Source organism: Haliaeetus leucocephalus, unplaced genomic scaffold (genome assembly GCF_000737465.1).
Source record: "Haliaeetus leucocephalus isolate CR32 unplaced genomic scaffold, Haliaeetus_leucocephalus-4.0 Scaffold2, whole genome shotgun sequence".
Classification (NCBI taxonomy): Eukaryota; Metazoa; Chordata; class Aves; order Accipitriformes; family Accipitridae; genus Haliaeetus; species Haliaeetus leucocephalus.
This window is the reverse complement of record NW_010972438.1, coordinates 16,373,084-16,392,595: the sequence shown is the minus strand read 5'-3', so window position 1 is coordinate 16,392,595 and position 19,512 is coordinate 16,373,084. Positions and strand designations below refer to the sequence as shown.

The 19,512-nt window shown below is 35.8% G+C and overlaps 1 protein-coding gene across 1 annotated transcript in view; it reads left to right on the top strand.

Annotated features, from left to right (window-relative positions):
- The window catches only part of CACNA1D (calcium channel, voltage-dependent, L type, alpha 1D subunit), a 199,081-nt gene that overhangs the window by 121,967 nt on the left and 57,602 nt on the right, over positions 1-19,512 (top strand). The window contains exons 17-30 of the mRNA XM_010572683.1: positions 395-509; positions 1,214-1,283; positions 1,913-1,982; positions 2,775-2,919; positions 4,736-4,865; positions 7,865-7,924; positions 12,284-12,390; positions 13,456-13,543; positions 14,027-14,134; positions 14,303-14,355; positions 14,616-14,762; positions 15,465-15,666; positions 16,893-17,051; positions 18,340-18,450. Coding sequence (XP_010570985.1) covers positions 395-509; positions 1,214-1,283; positions 1,913-1,982; positions 2,775-2,919; positions 4,736-4,865; positions 7,865-7,924; positions 12,284-12,390; positions 13,456-13,543; positions 14,027-14,134; positions 14,303-14,355; positions 14,616-14,762; positions 15,465-15,666; positions 16,893-17,051; positions 18,340-18,450 — 1,565 coding nt within the window. The remainder of the gene's footprint in view (positions 1-394; positions 510-1,213; positions 1,284-1,912; positions 1,983-2,774; positions 2,920-4,735; positions 4,866-7,864; positions 7,925-12,283; positions 12,391-13,455; positions 13,544-14,026; positions 14,135-14,302; positions 14,356-14,615; positions 14,763-15,464; positions 15,667-16,892; positions 17,052-18,339; positions 18,451-19,512) is intronic.

Here is a 19,512-nt window from a genome sequence, read left to right as displayed (position 1 = left end):
GGAATTTGATATAGATTGTTGTAGACACAGGAGATAGTACATTATAAAAATGAATTTTTCAAAATGCCTGAACAGTCTTCACTTTTAATAGACAATGTTTCATATTTGAAACTTGCTCAGGCTAGCACAAAGTTGAATTTCATTTATTTAAAAAATACGTCAAGTATTCTGCTATTTTAAAATCAGTGACCCTGATGGATCTCTGCTCATTTTATACCCAGTATTAATCTGGTCCATTAAATGACTGTTATTTGCACTGTGCTCCAGCATCACAAATCTCTACACTGTAGGTTGGGAACATGCATTTTATATCTCTCATATTGTCAGTGTTTATGCTGATAATAAACCAAACAAGTACAGTAAGGCATAACGTCCTTAAAATGATTTGAAATAGATATCTTGCTAAATGTCTTCTTGGCCATTGCTGTGGATAACTTGGCAGATGCTGAAAGTCTAAATACAGCTCAGAAAGAAGAAGCTGAAGAAAAGGAAAGGAAAAAGAATGCGAGGTAAAATAGCATGGGCATGTTGAATAAGTAGGAGAGGGAAGGAGAAGGTACTGAATTCTTTCATAAGGATTTTTTTTTATATAAATATCTTTACCGTCTTCAAAATGTATTGAACTCAGGAAAAAAATGAAACAGTTTACCTAGACTTTAAAATAAGACCCAATAAGTATGATTTGAGATAAAAGTTGGGTAGTTGGGAAAATGAGGTGAATTAAGGACATAATGATAAGCCAGCTAATATTTAAACATTGCAACAGTAGGATTTATTGCGCAATTAGAACAAGAATGTATCTGTTGTCACCAGTGCACAACTCCCTGTGGAATCAGTTCTCTAAGCCTTATATAGACAAGAAGAAAACCTTCCTTTGAAGTCAGTGCAGGCCTATTGAAGTCAATGCAAGTTGTTTGTAGGAGTCCAAGGGCATGGTTTATTCCTCTAGAAAGGAGTAATGATCATGCATTGAATTTTTGAGGGATTATCTTCTGGAATTATATTCAAAATTATAATCTCTTAAATGGATCACTGCATTCAAATGCAATGGATATTATTGCTCTGACACCTGCAGCTGTGCAAATAATTTTAAATATTTTACTATATGGTTTTAGGTATGTTCTCTTTACTTTTCATAGAATGGGTACAGTTCACTTAAAATCTTCTGTCTTTACATGATGTGCTTTGTAATTGTTACTGTATTGTTTTGTAGAAAAGAGAGTCTGGAAAATAAAAAAAGTGAGAAGCCAGAAGGTGACCAAAAGAAGCCCAAGGATAGTAAGGTGTTTATTCTAAAAATTGTGTCTTTTCTAAGAAGCAATTTTACTGATTTTGCTACAGAGTACTTTTCAAGACTACTGTGCATTGTACAATTTCTTTTATGAACCCATCATCCCTACATTTTTTTCCAGGCAAAGGAAACTTAGTTCTGATGCTTTGCATCCTCACAGAATCTCTTAATCTAGAAAATCCTTTTGGTTTCAGGATATCCTGAGAAGGGAAGCTCTTAGAGCATGAAATAGTTAATGTTAGAGAAAACTGATGTTGTTTTAGGATCCCTGTAGGTATTTTGCCTGATAAATCCAATGGAAAAGATTAGTGAATGATAAACTTAGTAGAATGTTCAAACATTCTTAATAATTTTTACCAAAGCCTGTTGGTTATATTCTCATTGTGATTGACACAGCCAGAAGACTGTGGATGGTATAGAAAAATCATCTTTTAAAAATACCTATTAAACTGTCAGGTCTCCTCTGTTCTCAGCATTAACCTGTTTCAGAAAACTCAGAATAAGCATAGGGATCACTTCCCTGACTTCAGAGGCTTATTTGGTTTGCTTTCTGTTGAACTTTATACTCCAAGCTGTATTTAAATTCATTTTTCTTCTTGTGCATCCCTTTCATTGCTGTAGGTGACAATTACTGAATATGGAGAAGGAGAGGATGAGGATAAAGATCCCTATCCACCCTGTGACGTACCAGGTATGTGAATACCAGCCAGAAGACAAAGACATTTAAGTTTGTTTGCTAAAATATCCTAAACTTCCTCTTGCTGAGCACTGAATCAATTCCTTTGAAGTCAGTGAAGTTGTGCTCTGTTATCACTGGGTAAATGGGCCTGTAAGCTGCTAAGTATTATCTTTTCCTGCAGCTTCCTAGACAGTACAAACAACATATGCGAGTTAATACTGTGAGCCTGAAGACTGCTGTGGTAGTATTTGTGAGAGGAAGTTCAAAACTTTTCTGAAACGTTTGGCAAAAAAGGACATTCTAGGGCTGATGATGTTCGGCTAATTTTGTTTTAGCTTCTCCCAGTCCAGTGAATGTATTTATCTAAAAATCGGTTCTGTCTGATTGTCTGGATGCCTATTACAGAAATCTGCCCTACCCTTTGATCACTATGTGCTCAACCAGTGCACAGAGCTCAGCACCCCTACAACCCAGCTCGGGCATGGACTGATGGTCAGGGGCTGAGCTTAAGTGGGGCTCCAGAGCCCATGTGCAGGACTTGTGAGTGGAGTCCCCAGATGAGGCTGGTCAGGGCCAGTAAAGCCTATTAGTGCACTCAGGGCACATATATGCACATTAACATGTATATAAGCTCATGACAACTATAGGGATGTTCATATATTGATTCATAGATTTTTAAAGCCATGCTATGAATATATATTTCCCATGACCCATATATATTTTAATACAAGCCATGCTTTTATATTGTTATGAACAAAACCTCAATGTTTTTTATTTTATAGTAAAAAAGTGTTTAATTTAAAGTAGGTGAAGATGAAGAAGATGAGGAGGATGAACCAGAGGTACCAGCAGGCCCACGTCCCCGTAGAATATCAGAACTAAACATGAAGGAGAAGATAACACCGATCCCTGAAGGGAGTGCCTTCTTCATTTTCAGCAGCACCAATCCGTAAATATAATTTTGAAAAATATTGTTTCAGTCCATCAAGGTTTAGCAGTGAAGGAACAGGCCTCCTTCCAGTGTGGTTAGGAATAGAACTCCAGTAGCTTCAACAGGAGGGAGATTGGCTTCTCTCCTAAAATTTTCTGAATGACTTGGTAAATGAAAATAGTTTGATAAATATATTAATTTGCTTGCCACTGTTGAAGATAAGAGCATATTGTACATTTAGTCTGTCAAGTCTGCACATGTCTGAAAAGTACCCTTTAATGTATGTTAGCTATTTAATATGTTAGTCACTGGATATATAAACTGTGACTTAAGATCTGAGCATCTTCTAGATGAGGTAGGATTCCCAGTAACCCCAGTAACCTTTGTGGAGCAATACAGGTGAGGAAGGAGAAGAGAAAATGAGAGAGAGAAAAAGAGAAAAGAAGGAGAAAGGATGTATATATTTCTCTTGGGGTAACAGCATTTTCCCAGATCCAAGCAAACACTGAAGATAAAGACAAATTATTTCAAAAACCAAGAACAATAATAGTTGGATTTTGGGAGGAATTGGAATCTTCCACTGCTCAGTCTCACTCCAGAGCATTTGAAATTCAACACTGATGAAGAAAGCAAGCTTCAGTAGTCAAAGTCATTACTGATTGTTGGATGGAAGTGAACGAGTGAACTAAATTCAGTTCCTACAGACTGAACATAGCTGTTACATTTGTATATAGCAATTTCATGAGCAGTCTTAGGAGGGAGCTTAAGAGTTATCTGGCACGGGAGAATGCTGTCTTCTCAGTGGTCGAGGTCATCGCAATTAAGTTTAGAAGGTGGTGTGATGATCAAGATATAATGTTTTTGACTTGTATCTTATTCATTGCATGGGTTGTCTAATGCTCTTCAGAATTTCCAAACTGGAAAGGGAGCTATTTAAACTAGTAATTTTGAGAACATGTATGCTGAATGCAAAAACATTAGATTTGTTGAACATGTCAAATTGCTTTTGGCCTCAACCAATGCTACATATTCTCAGGCCAAAATGGCCATCTTACTTAACTGACACACACTATACTTAAATCATCTATTTAATAACAGAAGAACAAATTTTCCCCAGGAACCTTCTGATTCTTCAGCAGAATTTAGACAACTTCAGTGTTAGTCAGTTGCAAACCTGATCCTGCCTTTTTGCTAATTTAATCCTGAACCTACTCTACCAAGGTGCTCAATAGCATTTGTAATAACCTTGGGCTCAGTGACTCTAAGCATATGTACAGTTCCACTTCATGTTATGTGGCTGAAACTTAGCAGCTCTGTAATCTTTATCATCCACTTGTCCTGTAATTCCATAAGAAAATCTTCACAGGAGATTCTGATTTGGGTTGAGTCTCTAAGTAGCAAAATGAGATCTGCAGCCTAATCCACACCTCACCAGATAAGTATTTTTGACAGCTTTAATACGAATCAAATCAACCCGGGGCTCTGAAATGACTTACTATCTGGTGTTGGTCCTTTTGACATTTGGCCTCTGTATATGCACATTGGTACAATCACAGGAACTTGTAGTGGCACTCATAACCCATTGAAAACCAATAGGAGCTTGGAAATCCTCTCTCAGATTCCTTCGGTAAGTGCACCTTCACTACAGGTGGATTGGATTTTCAATTTACATTTTTAGAAATCAGAGCAATAGCTTCAGCATTTGCACTGCTTTTAGCTGCTGATGGTTGCTCTGTTCTGTCACTGTTGGCAGAGTAATAGAAAACGTGTTGTATATTAGCCATCTGCTGAATTCTATTTGCACACATAGTATATTTTTGTGTCTCTTCTTCAGAATTCGAGTGGGATGCCACAGACTCATCAATCACCACATCTTTACCAATCTCATCCTTGTCTTCATCATGCTGAGCAGTGTTTCCCTGGCAGCAGAAGATCCAATTCGCAGCCATTCTTTTCGAAATAATGTAAGCCCTTCATTTTTATGTCTGAAGATAAATATATCCTCACAGGATAACAATCCTTTGGGACTGGTGCCTAGTTTTTAATTTTCAAGTTAAGAAACTTTCCTTTTCCTTTTTTCAAGTCATATGTTCATATTTTTTTTCTTTAAAAACATAAATCTTTAAAGACAAGTAACTTTATTGATGGAACATCATAGGTATTAGAACCTTTTATCATGTACATAATGTTTTTCCTTTGTTAGCTATAAATATATCAGAATAAAATATACTCAAGCTGAGCATAATCTTTACAATTTTCATGTTTTTTTGTAATTTGCAGCTGGTGTACCTGATACGCACTTCCTGAATCACTCTCAGGGCCTCTCAGCGTTTGACACTGATTTAAAAATGCCAGTTAAAATTATCACTGTTTATAACATGTCGGGAATAGACTCTAACCTGTCCTCTTTTCTCCTTCATTGACTCTTATTATATGGTCTTGGGGAACTGAGAGTATCACTCTGTTAGTGAGTGTATGGATTTGTAAGGATGTTACTTCTTCTTTCAAAGAAGCTAGTGTGGCCACACTGAGTTTGAGTACCACCACATCAGATATGAAGATTCTTGGATTCCTGATTGGCCATATCAGAAGCTAAACAAGTTTCACTTTTTTCTAAACTCACACGTAAGAGGAGGATCAGAGCATGCCCAGCTCTTGCCTTGATTCGGAGTCAAATGCCTTTTCAGCCTATATACAACCCCCCCCAAATTTGGAAGTGTTTCTGCATCCTTTTTTAGATATACTTGTGGAAACAAAATATTTATAAGAATATTAATTTCAGAAATTTCTCTATTATTCAATAAAAGTGTAGTTTATGTGGTGAGTATAAATCTGTGTTCTAAAACAAATTCCTGAATCCCCCATTTTAAGTTCTTAATATAGTAGAAGAGTAGCCTGTTACTCAAATGCACAGTTATTGGACAGAGAAACAAAATAAATCCACTCTTGTGACCACTAATGTTTGTCTTACACTTGTTACACTTGTATTAGTGGTGAAGCAAGCCTCTCATGTTATTGTGAGTTGTGCATGCTTTAGATTAGGTATGAAATAGGTGAGATGATGCAACTTGGTAATAGTCTGTGGAGAGTTTTGGGATATTTTGACAGAACTTCCAGGCCTCTCCTGTCTTAGATATAAACTGATCTGTAGAGATTGCCATGGAGCTAGAGAAACTCTTCTACCTCTTATAAGAAAGATGGGCTTACTAGGTCAGTAGAGGTTGTGTATCCTTGTAGTTCTTGTTAGTGTAGATGCAGCCTCTGAAAGTCCTCATTTGGCTGTTGACATTCTCTGAACATTTTTTCAGTAACATTAGTAAAAACCAATAAGCTAAAACTTTCTTCAAAGGTAAAAAAAGGTCAAAGCACAAAGACACTCTTCATGTACTATTCAGTAGAGCTGTGTGCTTCCTGTATCTATAAAACTGGACAAGTGCAATTTTATGAACAAATCATACCAATGGGTAAGAAAAAGAGAGCTGGTGGGCAGTACTGAAATTGTTATTGTATAAATGGCTTGAAGGGCTGATAATCGTTTTTGTAACTGGAGGAGTACTAGGAAAATGTAACTGGAGAGTGGTGGTAACTGAACGGATTATTCCTATTTGGGACACAGATAAAACGTGTGAGTGATTTCAGGAAGGCATTGCCCTCTTGTAAGTATTCACAAATGCACCAGACCTGCATATTTTTCTTGTTACTACCTTGAATGATCATGTTCCTTCAACAGCCACCTTGGCAAGGTAATGAAAGTTTACGAACTGGAATGCCTTTAAATATTTTCTTTTAACTCTAGAATGAATTCCTTACTGATTAATCTTGTTAAATGGCTTTAATATTTGCCTATTTTTTCAGCCACAGCAAGGGACAGAAGGATGTGATCTTCAGCTGAATGTGGGGAAAAAAAAATTTCCTTTTTATGATCTAATAAGAATACTTCTTTTGTGTGTTGTCTCTTTATTTTATTTCTTCTTCCCATTTTATTAGTTGCTGAACCACAGGAAACATTTCAGTGCACAACTGTTTGCTAGTTGGATAGGTGGATACTAAACTAAACTAGTACCCTACTGCAATGCATGTTGATTGCTAAATTAGGTGCTAGTCATATGGCCACCTTGAAAGGGTGAAATCTTGGTAGTACTGAAATATATGGCAGTGTTCCTGTCAGCAGCAGTGAGGTCAATATCATATCCACAGTCATTTTAAAAGTTTGCATATCACTATGCAACTGTTGTGGATTCTTTTAAATTTCCTACAAATAAATCACTGCTGTATCTTCCAAGTTCAAGAAAAAAAAGAGTTGTAGTGCTGATTTTAAGTAATTTAGTTATTCATAAATTTGCTTTGTGATACTCTAGCCCAGTCTACGCAGGAAGAATATAATGTGGCAGAATGTGGAATGATGTGCAATCTAGAAGCATCCGTTGAAGTTTTATTTTTTGATGCAATACTTTGGTTAAAAAAAAAACCAACAAAAGTTATTAATAAGTATTTATTCTTTGTGCAAGATTCTGTATCTCTGCTCAAGGCTGAAGAAAGTACCTGTGAAAGCTGACAGAGGAAACTCTGAATTAAAAGAAAATGTTGCTTATTGGGTCCTGTTAACTCTTTAGGGGTGAAATCTAATATCTAAGCAGAGTGGCATCTGATAAATTTTTAAGTAAATAAAAATGCTTGTACAATAGCTGGAATTTTAAATGACTTTGTCTAAATTCCCCATCTACCTACTTAGATTAATTCAGGTGTTGTTGTGCATGTGGTCTAAATTGTAAAAAGTTATTAATAGATGGATTTCTTACTGTGGCACATATTATACCTTGCAGATACTTGGTTACTTTGACTATGCTTTCACAGCCATCTTTACTGTTGAAATCCTGTTAAAGGTAATGCATTGTTAATTGATCCTTGTTAGCTCAAAAGCAGCTTTAGCAATAATGTTTGTAACTTTTTGTTTACCTTCCAGATCCTAGGGTATGCAGATTATGTCTTCACTAGTATGTTTACATTTGAGATCATTTTGAAGGTAACAGGTTTTTAAAGGAAGTTTGTTTAAAAGGATTTTCCTTGTGTGTCACCTGCCAAGAAAAGGCACTTGAAGTGTTCTTCGCCTTTTCTCTAAGCGATCAAAGCTAAACTTTTTTTAAACCAGAGGATTTTTTTATTTGACAGTTCCTCATAGTTTTGATTGGTTATTTTTTACCATTGGGTGCATGAAGAAGCTGATTTTTTTGTCATTACATCAATTTAATAATTCATTTTTTTACCCTTTTTAAACTTACAGTTGTCAGAAAAGGGAAAAATAATTCACTGCGCATGAGCTTTTCCTTCTCCTTGCTCTGGCATTTCCAAAAGAGATAATCAGTCTTTTAAGGAGGGAGCATGTAATTTCTCATTTCTTTTGCTGAACTATATTCACAGAGCTAAAATAGTAGATAACTATTTTCTTGCAACAGGACTTGCAAGATATCTTGCATTTATCTATCTATATACTAAGATACTTTGCATTTATCTTGGGCATACATTTAAATACACAGAAAGGCATAAATATGCTTGCTTAAATGTATTACCCATGCATGAGTCAAAAATTGGCACTTTTAATGTATCGTTTGTGTACTGATTATTAAGAATATCCATTGGGGTTACTAAGATTTTAGATGTATAAGGCTTACTCTGGCAAAGAAGCCCTATAACTGAGGATTAGGTTCACATGTAAGAAAATGCTGAACAAATAAATCAAAATTTTTGATGGGAATTTGTAAAATATTTTTTTCAGAGATTTACACAATTCCTAAAAGTTTCATGCTGTGCATATTCACCATGATATTTTGGTTGAGTAACCCTGATCTATACACTTAAAAATTTCTGGTACACTAAGAATCTGTACATAAACTTTGCATTTCCAGTTGAGAATTAAGCTTAACAAAATCTCTTCTCCCAGCTTTTGCTCATATTGCTGTGCATACTCTTCACAATGCAATTTGATTAATACTAATTGATGCAATATTTGGGCTGTTTACAAGATAAGCTGTACTGTAAGTAGTAGACTATTTTCATGCTTGCGAATATTCTCCCAGACTTATGTTTATCCCCTTATTTCTCATTTTCAGCAGTGAGGAGCTTGCTATAGAATTGATTAATCTTGTAACATTTGTAGCACTCTAAAATAAATATCCATTGTTTCACTGCTAGAGAAAGGCCAAACTAAAGGAAGGAACAAAGCACTGGAAAGAACTGTAGCATTAGATCAAACTAATTCCCAACTCTGAATTTGAGGAGCTATACAAAGTATGTTACCACCATTTCTGTGGCAGAAGAGAGTCAGTAAACTTCCACGTGCTCTGAGCAGCAGGTTGCATAGCTCCTGCAGTTCCATTTGTGTTTCTGTAGGAGACAGAGGAATTATAAAGCATGGCATAAAGAGACATAACTGGATGTGTTAAGAAAAGCAACATTCCTACTAACTGCAAAAGATTCTGACAGTGAGCGAGTCAAGAGTTATCCAATGGAAACAAGAAGCTCTAGAGCTTGGGCTCTTGAAATCTGGCATTGTAAAATATTACAAAGAAACAAGGAGCCCCATCACAGCCAAAATGTTGGTGCTCCAGACTCCACTTTCTCCAGGAAGCTCTGCCCTGAAGTGCACTCACATGTATTTATAAAGGAAAATAAATTATACCATAAAAAGTGTAACGGACAACCAGAACATGACGCACGTACTTATACAGTGCCTGCTTTACTAACACGTCTCAGACACTGGCTTTGCTTGCTTATGGCTGGAGTCCTCCATGTCTTCCATGCTGGGTTTTGTGCTGTGCTTTCCACAGTATCTAAGTCTTACAGAAGTTCTGCAAGGAGTAAATTCAAGACTAGACCTGCAGTAGCAGCAGTATTCCTTAATTTCCAGGCAGAAAGTATATGAAACTGAAATTGAGATAACGAGAGGCAATATTATCAGCTGCAGCAAAGAAACTCGTAAATGTCCAAAAAACAAGCATATAAAACAGAATAACTCTCAGCGTGTGGAGTCTTCCTGTGCTTTATCCTATTGACTGCTCTGAAGATATGAGGATTTCCACATTGTATGGTGTCGAATATATGAATGTGGATATGAATAACAGAAAAGCTGCAACATCAGTTTAAAGCATTTGAGAATTCTTTTATGTAATCCCTACATGGCATTGAAATCCAGCTTACCATCCTGTTTGCAGTACTTTGGAAATGTGAAAACGTCAGAGCAAAGGTCAGGTTCGGGCCTTGTGCTTTTAAACTTGCCCCAGCGATGCTAATCCCACACCATTTAAACCAGTCCCCACTGGTGTGGAATTAGAGGCAGGAGGAAAGGAGTGGCATTGATGGTGTCGCAGGCGCTCAGCTCAATGAGTGTCCTGCAGCATCTGCTCCACTGGAGGCTGTGTGGCAGCACTCACCACCTCAAATCCGCTCTAGGCTTTGATTTGGTCCTGATCTGTGCAAAGGATAGAATGATTTGCTATAGAGAGTTTTAGTCAAATGCTTCCACTGGGATTTGTAGTGATTGAAATACGAGTCTCCATATGAAGGTGGGGAGACATGTACTTCACCTGTATTTTTAGGTCAATATATCTTTACTTTTGTGGGAGTCTTTACATGAAACTTTGTGTGCTGCTGACTGATAACATACTACAATGTAAATGAGTATTTGTAGATAGATGTAAGTTTGATACTCAGGGTTATTTTAGCGTTCAACTCCCACTGACTTTAATGAGTTTAGCCATACTCTGTACAGCTGTAAGTGAAAAGAGCTAGGACTTTATTGGAGATTTTATAATATAACTATATTATATCTCTTGTGTCATGGCATAGGTTAAAACTTTAGGAGTTTTATTCTTCTGGTTTTGAGGACCATTTAGTATTTTGATCACAACAAAAGAAAGTTTAACATAAGAATAAGGAGACAAGGGCTTCCAAGAAAAATGTGTCTTTTGTAGTTTGCATTGTTTGCATTCCTTTGCAGATATATAGCTTTCACTGACGCTGATGGTTTTTCATGCAAAAGGCCTGCAAGTGAGTAGTGACACAGTAGACTGAGATTCCCCTTTGACGGTAGCTCTGTTCTACATTGTGGAACAGTCTTGAAAGATGTAATAGTCTCGTGCAAGAAGAAAGGAAATGAAATCTTTTCGCTCCACCTTGAGGAACAGAACAGAATAGAAAGTAATGGGTTTAAAATGCACAGTCAGTATCAGATGTTCTCTGGCTGGCATTGAGTTTTCTTACCTGTGGAAAACAATAAGTATCTGAAAGTACTCAGGTCTCTTTAAGAGGACCTTAAGGCTGAAGAAATTAGATCCATGTGCCTGAACTGACTACTAGGTATTTTTTCAAAGGTATCGTTAATTTAATGTCAAGTTTCTGGTTTCAGTGTTTCAGTCTTAATCCATAACTGTGGAAAAACCAATGCAAAATTCTACTCAAGTACAGATTCTGTGCTTCTAATGGCCTAACTTAATTCCTGTGTGCATTTTTTAACTGGTACTTACTCACAGTTATGGTAAGGGTTTAATTAATAGATTTAGGAGCCACATTCAGTTTTGCGATACCTGAGAACATCTGCCCAGATTCTGTCTGCAGCCATAATTAATAGAGCCTCTGTCACTGGCTCCTAATTAAACCTGCGAATGATACGTACAGGTTCCTTCACAAGATACCCTTTGTGTGCTTCTTTCATCTTAATCTAGGCACAGAAAGCAAAAAAGGAAGAGAAAGTCCAATAGGGAGAGCAATATTAGATATTCCCCACAGACCAACAAAACTTGGGGACCCTTCTCCACATGTAATATGAAACAATCTGTGGGTTGTTCCAGGTTATTCCAAGATACCCACTCTTGATCTTAACATGTCTCCTGTGAGCCAAAGGCAAATAGCAGTGTAATACTGCCTTATGACAGCCTTGTGCTGGTTCTATACCAGGTTTGACTCAGGTTTTTGCAATACGTTTTCAGCTCCTTCAATTCTCAAGATAGTATGAATGATTAGGAGTCAGTATCTGGACCTTACAGTTTATTAAGCATGGGAAATTTTATGGTTCTTGTAGTCACTTTTCTAACAAAGGCCAAATCAATTCAGTGTAATCACCTCAGCCTAATCAGTTCTTACACAAAATATAACATTTGTTGACATCAAAAACAATTGACATGTTTGCTGGTGTTGCTTGAGCAGAATTTTTATGATTTAAATGAAAGATTTAATGTACATAGTGGGATTGGTTTCTATCTCAATCGCTTTTAGAAAGTGAGATGATATTGTATGCATTCACACTCTAGGCAAGTGTCTTGTAAACAGCCTAAATGTGAATTTGAATAAATTGAAATATAGACTAAACATGTAACAATTCTATTTTTAGATGACAGCTTTTGGAGCATTCCTTCATAAAGGGTCCTTCTGCAGGAATTATTTTAATTTGCTGGATTTGCTGGTTGTGGGTGTTTCTCTGGTATCATTTGGTATTCAGTAAGTACTATACTTATAATGTGAATGATTTATTTTTGCTTTGGGGTTTTATACTGAAATCAGTGTTTCAGCTCCTTTTCTTCCCCCATTGTGTGTGCGTGTGCAGTATCAGTATTCAGGGTTGGGACTGGCAAGAGATTGTGCTTTATATAAAGAGTGTTGTAGCTCATTACTAATATGGATTGTAAACAAATTACTACTTCCCCCTATTACCAAGAGAACAAGGAAGAGCACCATGACTCTGAATACTTGCTATACAGCAAGAAATTCCTGGAGCTTCAGGAGGTTTATAAACCCTCTTTTGTGCTATTGCCACATCTACAGTGTAGTTGTACGAGCTTGCTCTTTCAGGGTTGACCTACTGGGTCATGTAACAGGATTTTCTTGCTTTGTTTGGATCAGGCTAAACATAACAAGAGTCTGGAGGTACTTATTGATTCACTGAGCAGTTGTGCCTCATTTAAAATCATCTGTGAAAACCCTGAGCAACTTAGAAAACAGCAAGGGCTGGGTGTCAGTCGACTGCTTCCCACATTGTATTCTGCTTGTACTAGAATACCTATTACACAAGCTTTCAGTTTCACAATATGTTCTTTAAAAGGCTATCTGCTATTATTTCCTCAAAATGCAGCCCTAGCTACTTAAACAAAGAGAATGTGAGTCCTTTGAGGTCTTTTTATCTCCAGCTGGTTGGAAATTAAGGTATTCATTGATTTACAGGACTTACACAGTGTCTTTGAAAGAGCTTGTCAACACCGAAAAATATTTTGGTGACTGTTTTGCTCCTGACCAAACTTACCTGCATTACAGTGTCAGACAAGCTTCTGAGTTGTTAATTCCCAAGTTGCTCCAGAAATCAAAATAACTCTTATTGTATTTATGACATTGATACTATTTTCTAATATTAAATAAAGGATCAATAACGAAATACTTAAAAAAATCTTGTATATTTATCTCGAGACTTTTTTGAAATTTCATGTATAAGGAAGTTGCAAGAACATTGTTATTTTTAGTAATAAAATCCGTTACCTTAAAAGTAACAGAATAACTTTTTTTCCCCCCTAGATCAAGTGCTATCTCAGTTGTGAAGATCCTCAGAGTTTTAAGAGTCTTGAGGCCTCTAAGGGCAATAAACAGAGCAAAAGGACTTAAGGTGTTTATTTTTATTTTTTAAGTTATATTTCTGTTGGCCTGATTCTTTCATCCTGCCTCAGGTTAAAAATTCTTGCACAAGAAAAATTGCCTACAGATGTTCACAGGGCAAGGACATAAATCATACATACTAGGCCAGGTTCTGCCCACAGTTGTAGCGGTTTGTATGTAGAAGAACACCAATGCCATGGAGAGCAGATTTTGACCGTAATACTTACTGTGAACCAATATGTCAGAACAATATTTTAATTGTTTTTCCATAGTGCTTATGTAATTTTTAGTCAGTCGATGTTGATGGGTCTATGTCAACAGACTTACAAATTTAGAAAGCAAGTTTAATTATGGTAGTAGGTATAATACTGACAACACAAAAAGAGTAATTTTAAAAAACAATCTGAGTATGATAAAATAGACTTTTACAGTATGTATTCTGTGATAGTAAGTGACAAGTGTATTAAAATATATTTCTTTTCTTTCTTTCCAGCATGTTGTTCAATGTGTCTTTGTGGCTATTAGAACTATTGGTAATATCATGATTGTTACAACTCTTCTGCAGTTCATGTTTGCTTGTATTGGAGTGCAGCTGTTCAAGGTAGGCAGACACTCAAAATTTACACTGCATCAAGAAAAGCAAAGCTGAGTTGAGTTCTTGGTGGCTTGCTGCTGGAACTGGGTTGGTCCTGTTCTGAACTAATCATAGTATAAATCTGTTTATTTTGCATATTCTGCATTTTGTCATTGCTTTTTGTTTTATATATAGGGAAAATTCTACAGGTGCACTGATGAGGCAAAACAGAATCCCGAGGAATGCCGGTGAGAACATCTTTGATCTAAGAATGTGACACATTATATTCTGAATAATTTAAACTGTAGCAGATATGGCAGGCATGTGTCAGGGCATTTAGATTTGTGTAAATTGGAATTACTGTCTTAAATCCACCGGAAAACACAGGTTAGCAAGGAAATAAAACAAGCTTAGGGAGGGAGTGAAATAAACTGTTTTGAATAGAGCATTGAGTAACTCTGAGGCTAATTTAATATTTCACTACTGATAGTTTGTTTCTTTCCCACAGAGGGATATACATCGTTTATAAAGATGGAGATGTTGATAATCCAATGGTCAAAGAGAGGGTCTGGCAAAATAGTGATTTCAACTTTGATAATGTTCTCTCTGCTATGATGGCCCTTTTTACGGTATCCACTTTTGAAGGCTGGCCAGCGTGAGTGAATTCTCCATGTTTTCACAGCATTGTTAAGACAGTTACTTTTTCCAGAACAGTTCTCTATCATTTATCAGGCATTTTTGGGCAACAAAGCAGTCTTAAGTGATGGTGTAAAAACTTACTAATGGAGGAAGGGAAAAAAACCTACTATACTTCTGAATCTGTGCACTTTTCCTGTATTTCTTCACCTCTATCTGTAAAGGGCAAACTTTTTTTATATTGTTTGATTCCTAATCTTTCAGCTACTTTTGCTATAATGAGCTGTTCCTCAGCTCTAATGGAAGTAATCCTTTTAGATGTTTATCCATTGATGCCCTTTAAATAATACTAATATGAAAATTTTAGGCCTTCGAGTAAAACTTTTACTAAAAAATCAGGCAATAGTACACTGCATAAAGAAACCCAGCAACTACCATTTGCTATTTCCCTAAATGAGAAAAGTCTTAGAGGATAGCTTTGGGGGGCAGGGGAACCAACAAGCAACGATCTGGTCATTACCTTTATTCTTTTGGAAAAAAGCATACAACATTGTGTGGTGTGATTCCTCTGGTTTCGATATGCTTGTAAGCACTGTCAGTAACTAGAAAAAGATAACAGTAAACAGCAGACCATTTCTGAAACCTGTCCTCTGAGTCTGCATATTTTACTCTCTTTTGTCATTTTAAGGTTAGTAAAGATGAAATTTTGTTTGTTTTTCAGGCTGCTGTACAAAGCCATTGATTCAAATGGCGAGAATGTAGGACCTGTATACAACTACAGAGTGGAGATCTCCATTTTTTTCATCATCTATATTATCATTATTGCTTTCTTTATGATGAACATATTTGTTGGTTTTGTGATTGTTACATTCCAAGAACAGGGAGAACAAGAGTATAAGAACTGTGAGCTGGACAAAAATCAGGTTAAAATAAATAATGAACTCTTAACTTTTGAAAATATCCTTTTTTTATTTATGCATTAAGAGCTTCCTTTCTGCTTTGGGTCAGAAGAGGGCACTAAACACATATCTTATTAAAAAAAAAAAAATGGAATTAGTAAATACTGTCAACTGGTATTGAGGTCATTGTATGTTCCTCTTTCTGTAAGCCCAACATATCAGTCTTTTTGTTGTGAAAGATGTTACATTAAGCTTGTTAGCTTCTTAGTGTCTCACTTGTTGGTGTCACATTAAGAAGAATACAGCACCGTATCCGTAGGCAGAAGTAGGTTTTACAATAAGAACAGGAAAATAAATTTTGTCTTCTGAATAGTCTGAAAGTGTTCAAAATTTTCTACTCTTCTCCCCTGCCCCCCCCCCCCCCCCCCATTATTTAGAAATGCACAGGGGATATTTGGATTCATATTTAAAAAAAACCTGTCCCCTTTTACTGTTTAGTCCTTTGACTGAGAAAGTCATCAGTAACCAGTCGTGATTTTTCAGGTACTCTTGTCCAACTGTAACATGCTTCATCTAAACAAAGTTAAGATGAAAGTTTAGCCAGCATTCATTCCGCATTTTGTGCCCTATCAGTCAGCTTTTGTAAGCATTCTTTACAAGACAAGTGGAAGGCCCAGCCTACATGAAGATTTCAGGGACTAATAGAGTAGAAAATGAATCCATGATGTTCCTACATATGTGACATGATTTTGCTGGGCAATTTAACTCAACTATTAGGAATAACACTTCCTCAGTATATATTTTGCTGACTCTAGGGTTTTATGCTATGATGTTACATTGGTGGTTGAAAACTTAGTAAAGACAAAGCATGACTTACAGATGAATTAATAGTCATGTTATTAATAGTCATGCTATATACTATACATATCCATACATATAGTCTATGGTACACTACTGTATACTACTACACTGTGTAAAGGTGAAAATGCTCAGAATTTCCAGAGCATTATTTGATTCTTTGTATGTGGCTGAGTAGTATATATAATTAGATACAGTTGTAAATAACCAAGTGAGGATTGGTAAGCTACTTGATTACTTTATTAACATTTAATAATAAAACCCCCTACATCAAGTAGATAGACTGCCTGTTTTTAAGACTTACATTTAACAATTTGCACTTATTAATTATATTATTAGTTGATTAGCTGTTAGGTATAGTCTAACAATTTTTAATGTATTTGCTTTTACAGCGCCAGTGTGTAGAATATGCCTTGAAGGCACGTCCTCTTCGTAGATATATTCCAAAAAATCCTTACCAGTACAAGTTCTGGTATGTGGTGAATTCTACTGGATTTGAATACATCATGTTTGTCCTCATCATGCTGAACACGCTTTGCTTGGCCATGCAGGTAGGAAAACTAGAAGCTCTTTTGAAGCTGTTGGCATAAATTGCAGGGAAGGATATGGGTGATATAAAGCCTTTAATTTATGGCAGCCTGTATTTTTTTATGAAGTGAAATTTTTAAAAAAGCACCTCTGGTCATAGTACTCTTCTGTGACATGTTCTAGTCTGTTCATATGTTCTCTGAAGTAAAATTGTTTAAAACAGCTTGATGTTGATAAAGGTCTTCGTAACCTAATCAAGCTCATTGAGCTTTATTTTGTACCTGCAGTGTAATATATTTTGTATTATATGTGTATATTCCAAAGATTATCCATGAGCAAGAAAATTTGAAGAGAAAAGTCTAATTTTGTTAGCAAATGTTTCTCTCAACCCCTTAGATTCTTTTATCTAATATATTCTTTTATGCAGTGCCTTTAAGCATTACTTCACCTCTGTGTAGTTTCTGTACTTGTTCTGTGTCAGTGTGTTCAGTTTGTATATATACTACTCCATGTTTGGTTGGATTGGACTAGATGATCTTTGAAGGTCCCTTCCAACCCATCCTTTGTGTCTGTATCTTCTTCAAAAGTTTAAAAACTTAATATCGGGAGTAACTCTAGTTTTGTGTGTTAATGCAAACCTCACACAAACATGTTTTCATATATTAGCTGTATATCTATATATACCTATGTGTGGTTTTGCATGTTTTTACTTTTTCTACATTATGCAATGCAGTTCTTTGCCACCTACTTCTCTTATCTACTTTTCCAAGTTGTCTTTCTTTAGCCTCATATTTCAGATTTTGATAAGGAAAAGAATGGTTCACATTCAGTTTACAAAACTATTCTACTTTTCTCAGTAAATTTGCATACACTGTATCCTCTTAAAAATATCACTCCTACACAATATTTGTTATTCTATGACTAACATATTGCAGGCTTTCTAAGCAGGTGTGACACAAGGTTATGTAATTTTAAAACCTAGCATATAAAACTTGGGAAATTGCTGTTGTCTAATACTTCTTTTTTGAGGGAACAGTTTTCCTCTCAAAACCTTCTCTCTGGAGATTCCCTTAGGATGTAGAAGAATGACAATTTTGTTCCACTTGGTGCCTAACCAGAATAGATTTAAACAACTCCATTCTTGACCAGAGATACTCAGCTAGTCTTGTATGTATATAGGTGTGCATCATAAATACTACTAGAAAATATTTTCCTGCGCTGTATTTTTGCCAACTTTGTCTTAGCCTGCCTTACTTTCACTTAATATTTTAAAGCCTTTACTTTTAAAAGTATTGTTTTTTTCATTCACAGCACTATGGACAGTCTAAGCTCTTTAATGATGCAATGGACATTATGAATATGGTTTTCACAGGAGTGTTCACTGTTGAAATGGTTTTGAAACTGATTGCATTCAAGCCCAAGGTAAGTTTTAGATATGATTTAATTAGGTCATCACCACAGGAATTAAGTATAACGTAAGTTTCACACTAGTTATGTATTATTCAAAGAACAAAAGAACCTATGTTTCCCACATTTATCTGTCAGTGAAATCATAATAGACATGTTAGTCTGATAATGTAACTCCAGGAAATGAAATGCAGATATCGGAAAAAATATTACAAGGTCATTGATGAGATCTGCAAAATTTTGAGGTAATGAAAATGTCCCTTTATAAATCAGATAAATCATTCCCTGTTTACAAGCATACCACTTCTATTCGTGGTACTACATTTATAAATTTACACTAAGTTAACCTCCAGTAAAGAACTGTATGTTATGTTATATTTCCTATTCTAAAATGCAGAATTATTTCTGTACTTTATAAAATATAGCCAAGTACTACAAACATACACATAAATAATTTGCATATTCAATAGCCTTTTTAGATTTTTATGTTTTCAGTTATACATACACAGTATTTGGTAGAGGGTCCCACAGTGAGTAGTTGATTCCTTGCCTTAAAGGGACACTGTCAAAATGAATAATGCAGACACATTTTCAAAAGTAGATTTGCAAAAGAAACTGATAACTATAATTACTAATTGAAAAAAAAGATGAAAATCAGACTGTGACAGTTAATGCAGTCTTTTTTTTCAGTACTCATAATGCATTTACGACAGTGCAAAAGTTAATAATGAAAAACTAAACTAAATTTTGTTTGCAGTACAATGAAATCAATGTTTATTCTGGGCTTATATCTATGTAAATAAGTAAAATGTGGTCACTCACTATACATGGAATTTGAATAAAGCCAGAGATGCCATTTGAAGTTTACTGATCTCACCATCTAAGGCTGGTATTTTTCATTATCCATTGCCCTTCTTTTAAAGTCATCAGGATATCTGCATCTGTAATTGGCTGTGAACCGTGCCCTTTCTTGGTGTTAAGTAGCAAACTGGATGACTGTAGGCTGCGAGGGCAATCTTATTCTTGCTTTAAACAAGCTAGTTCTCATACTTAACAGCAGCATAGTCATGGCTGCCC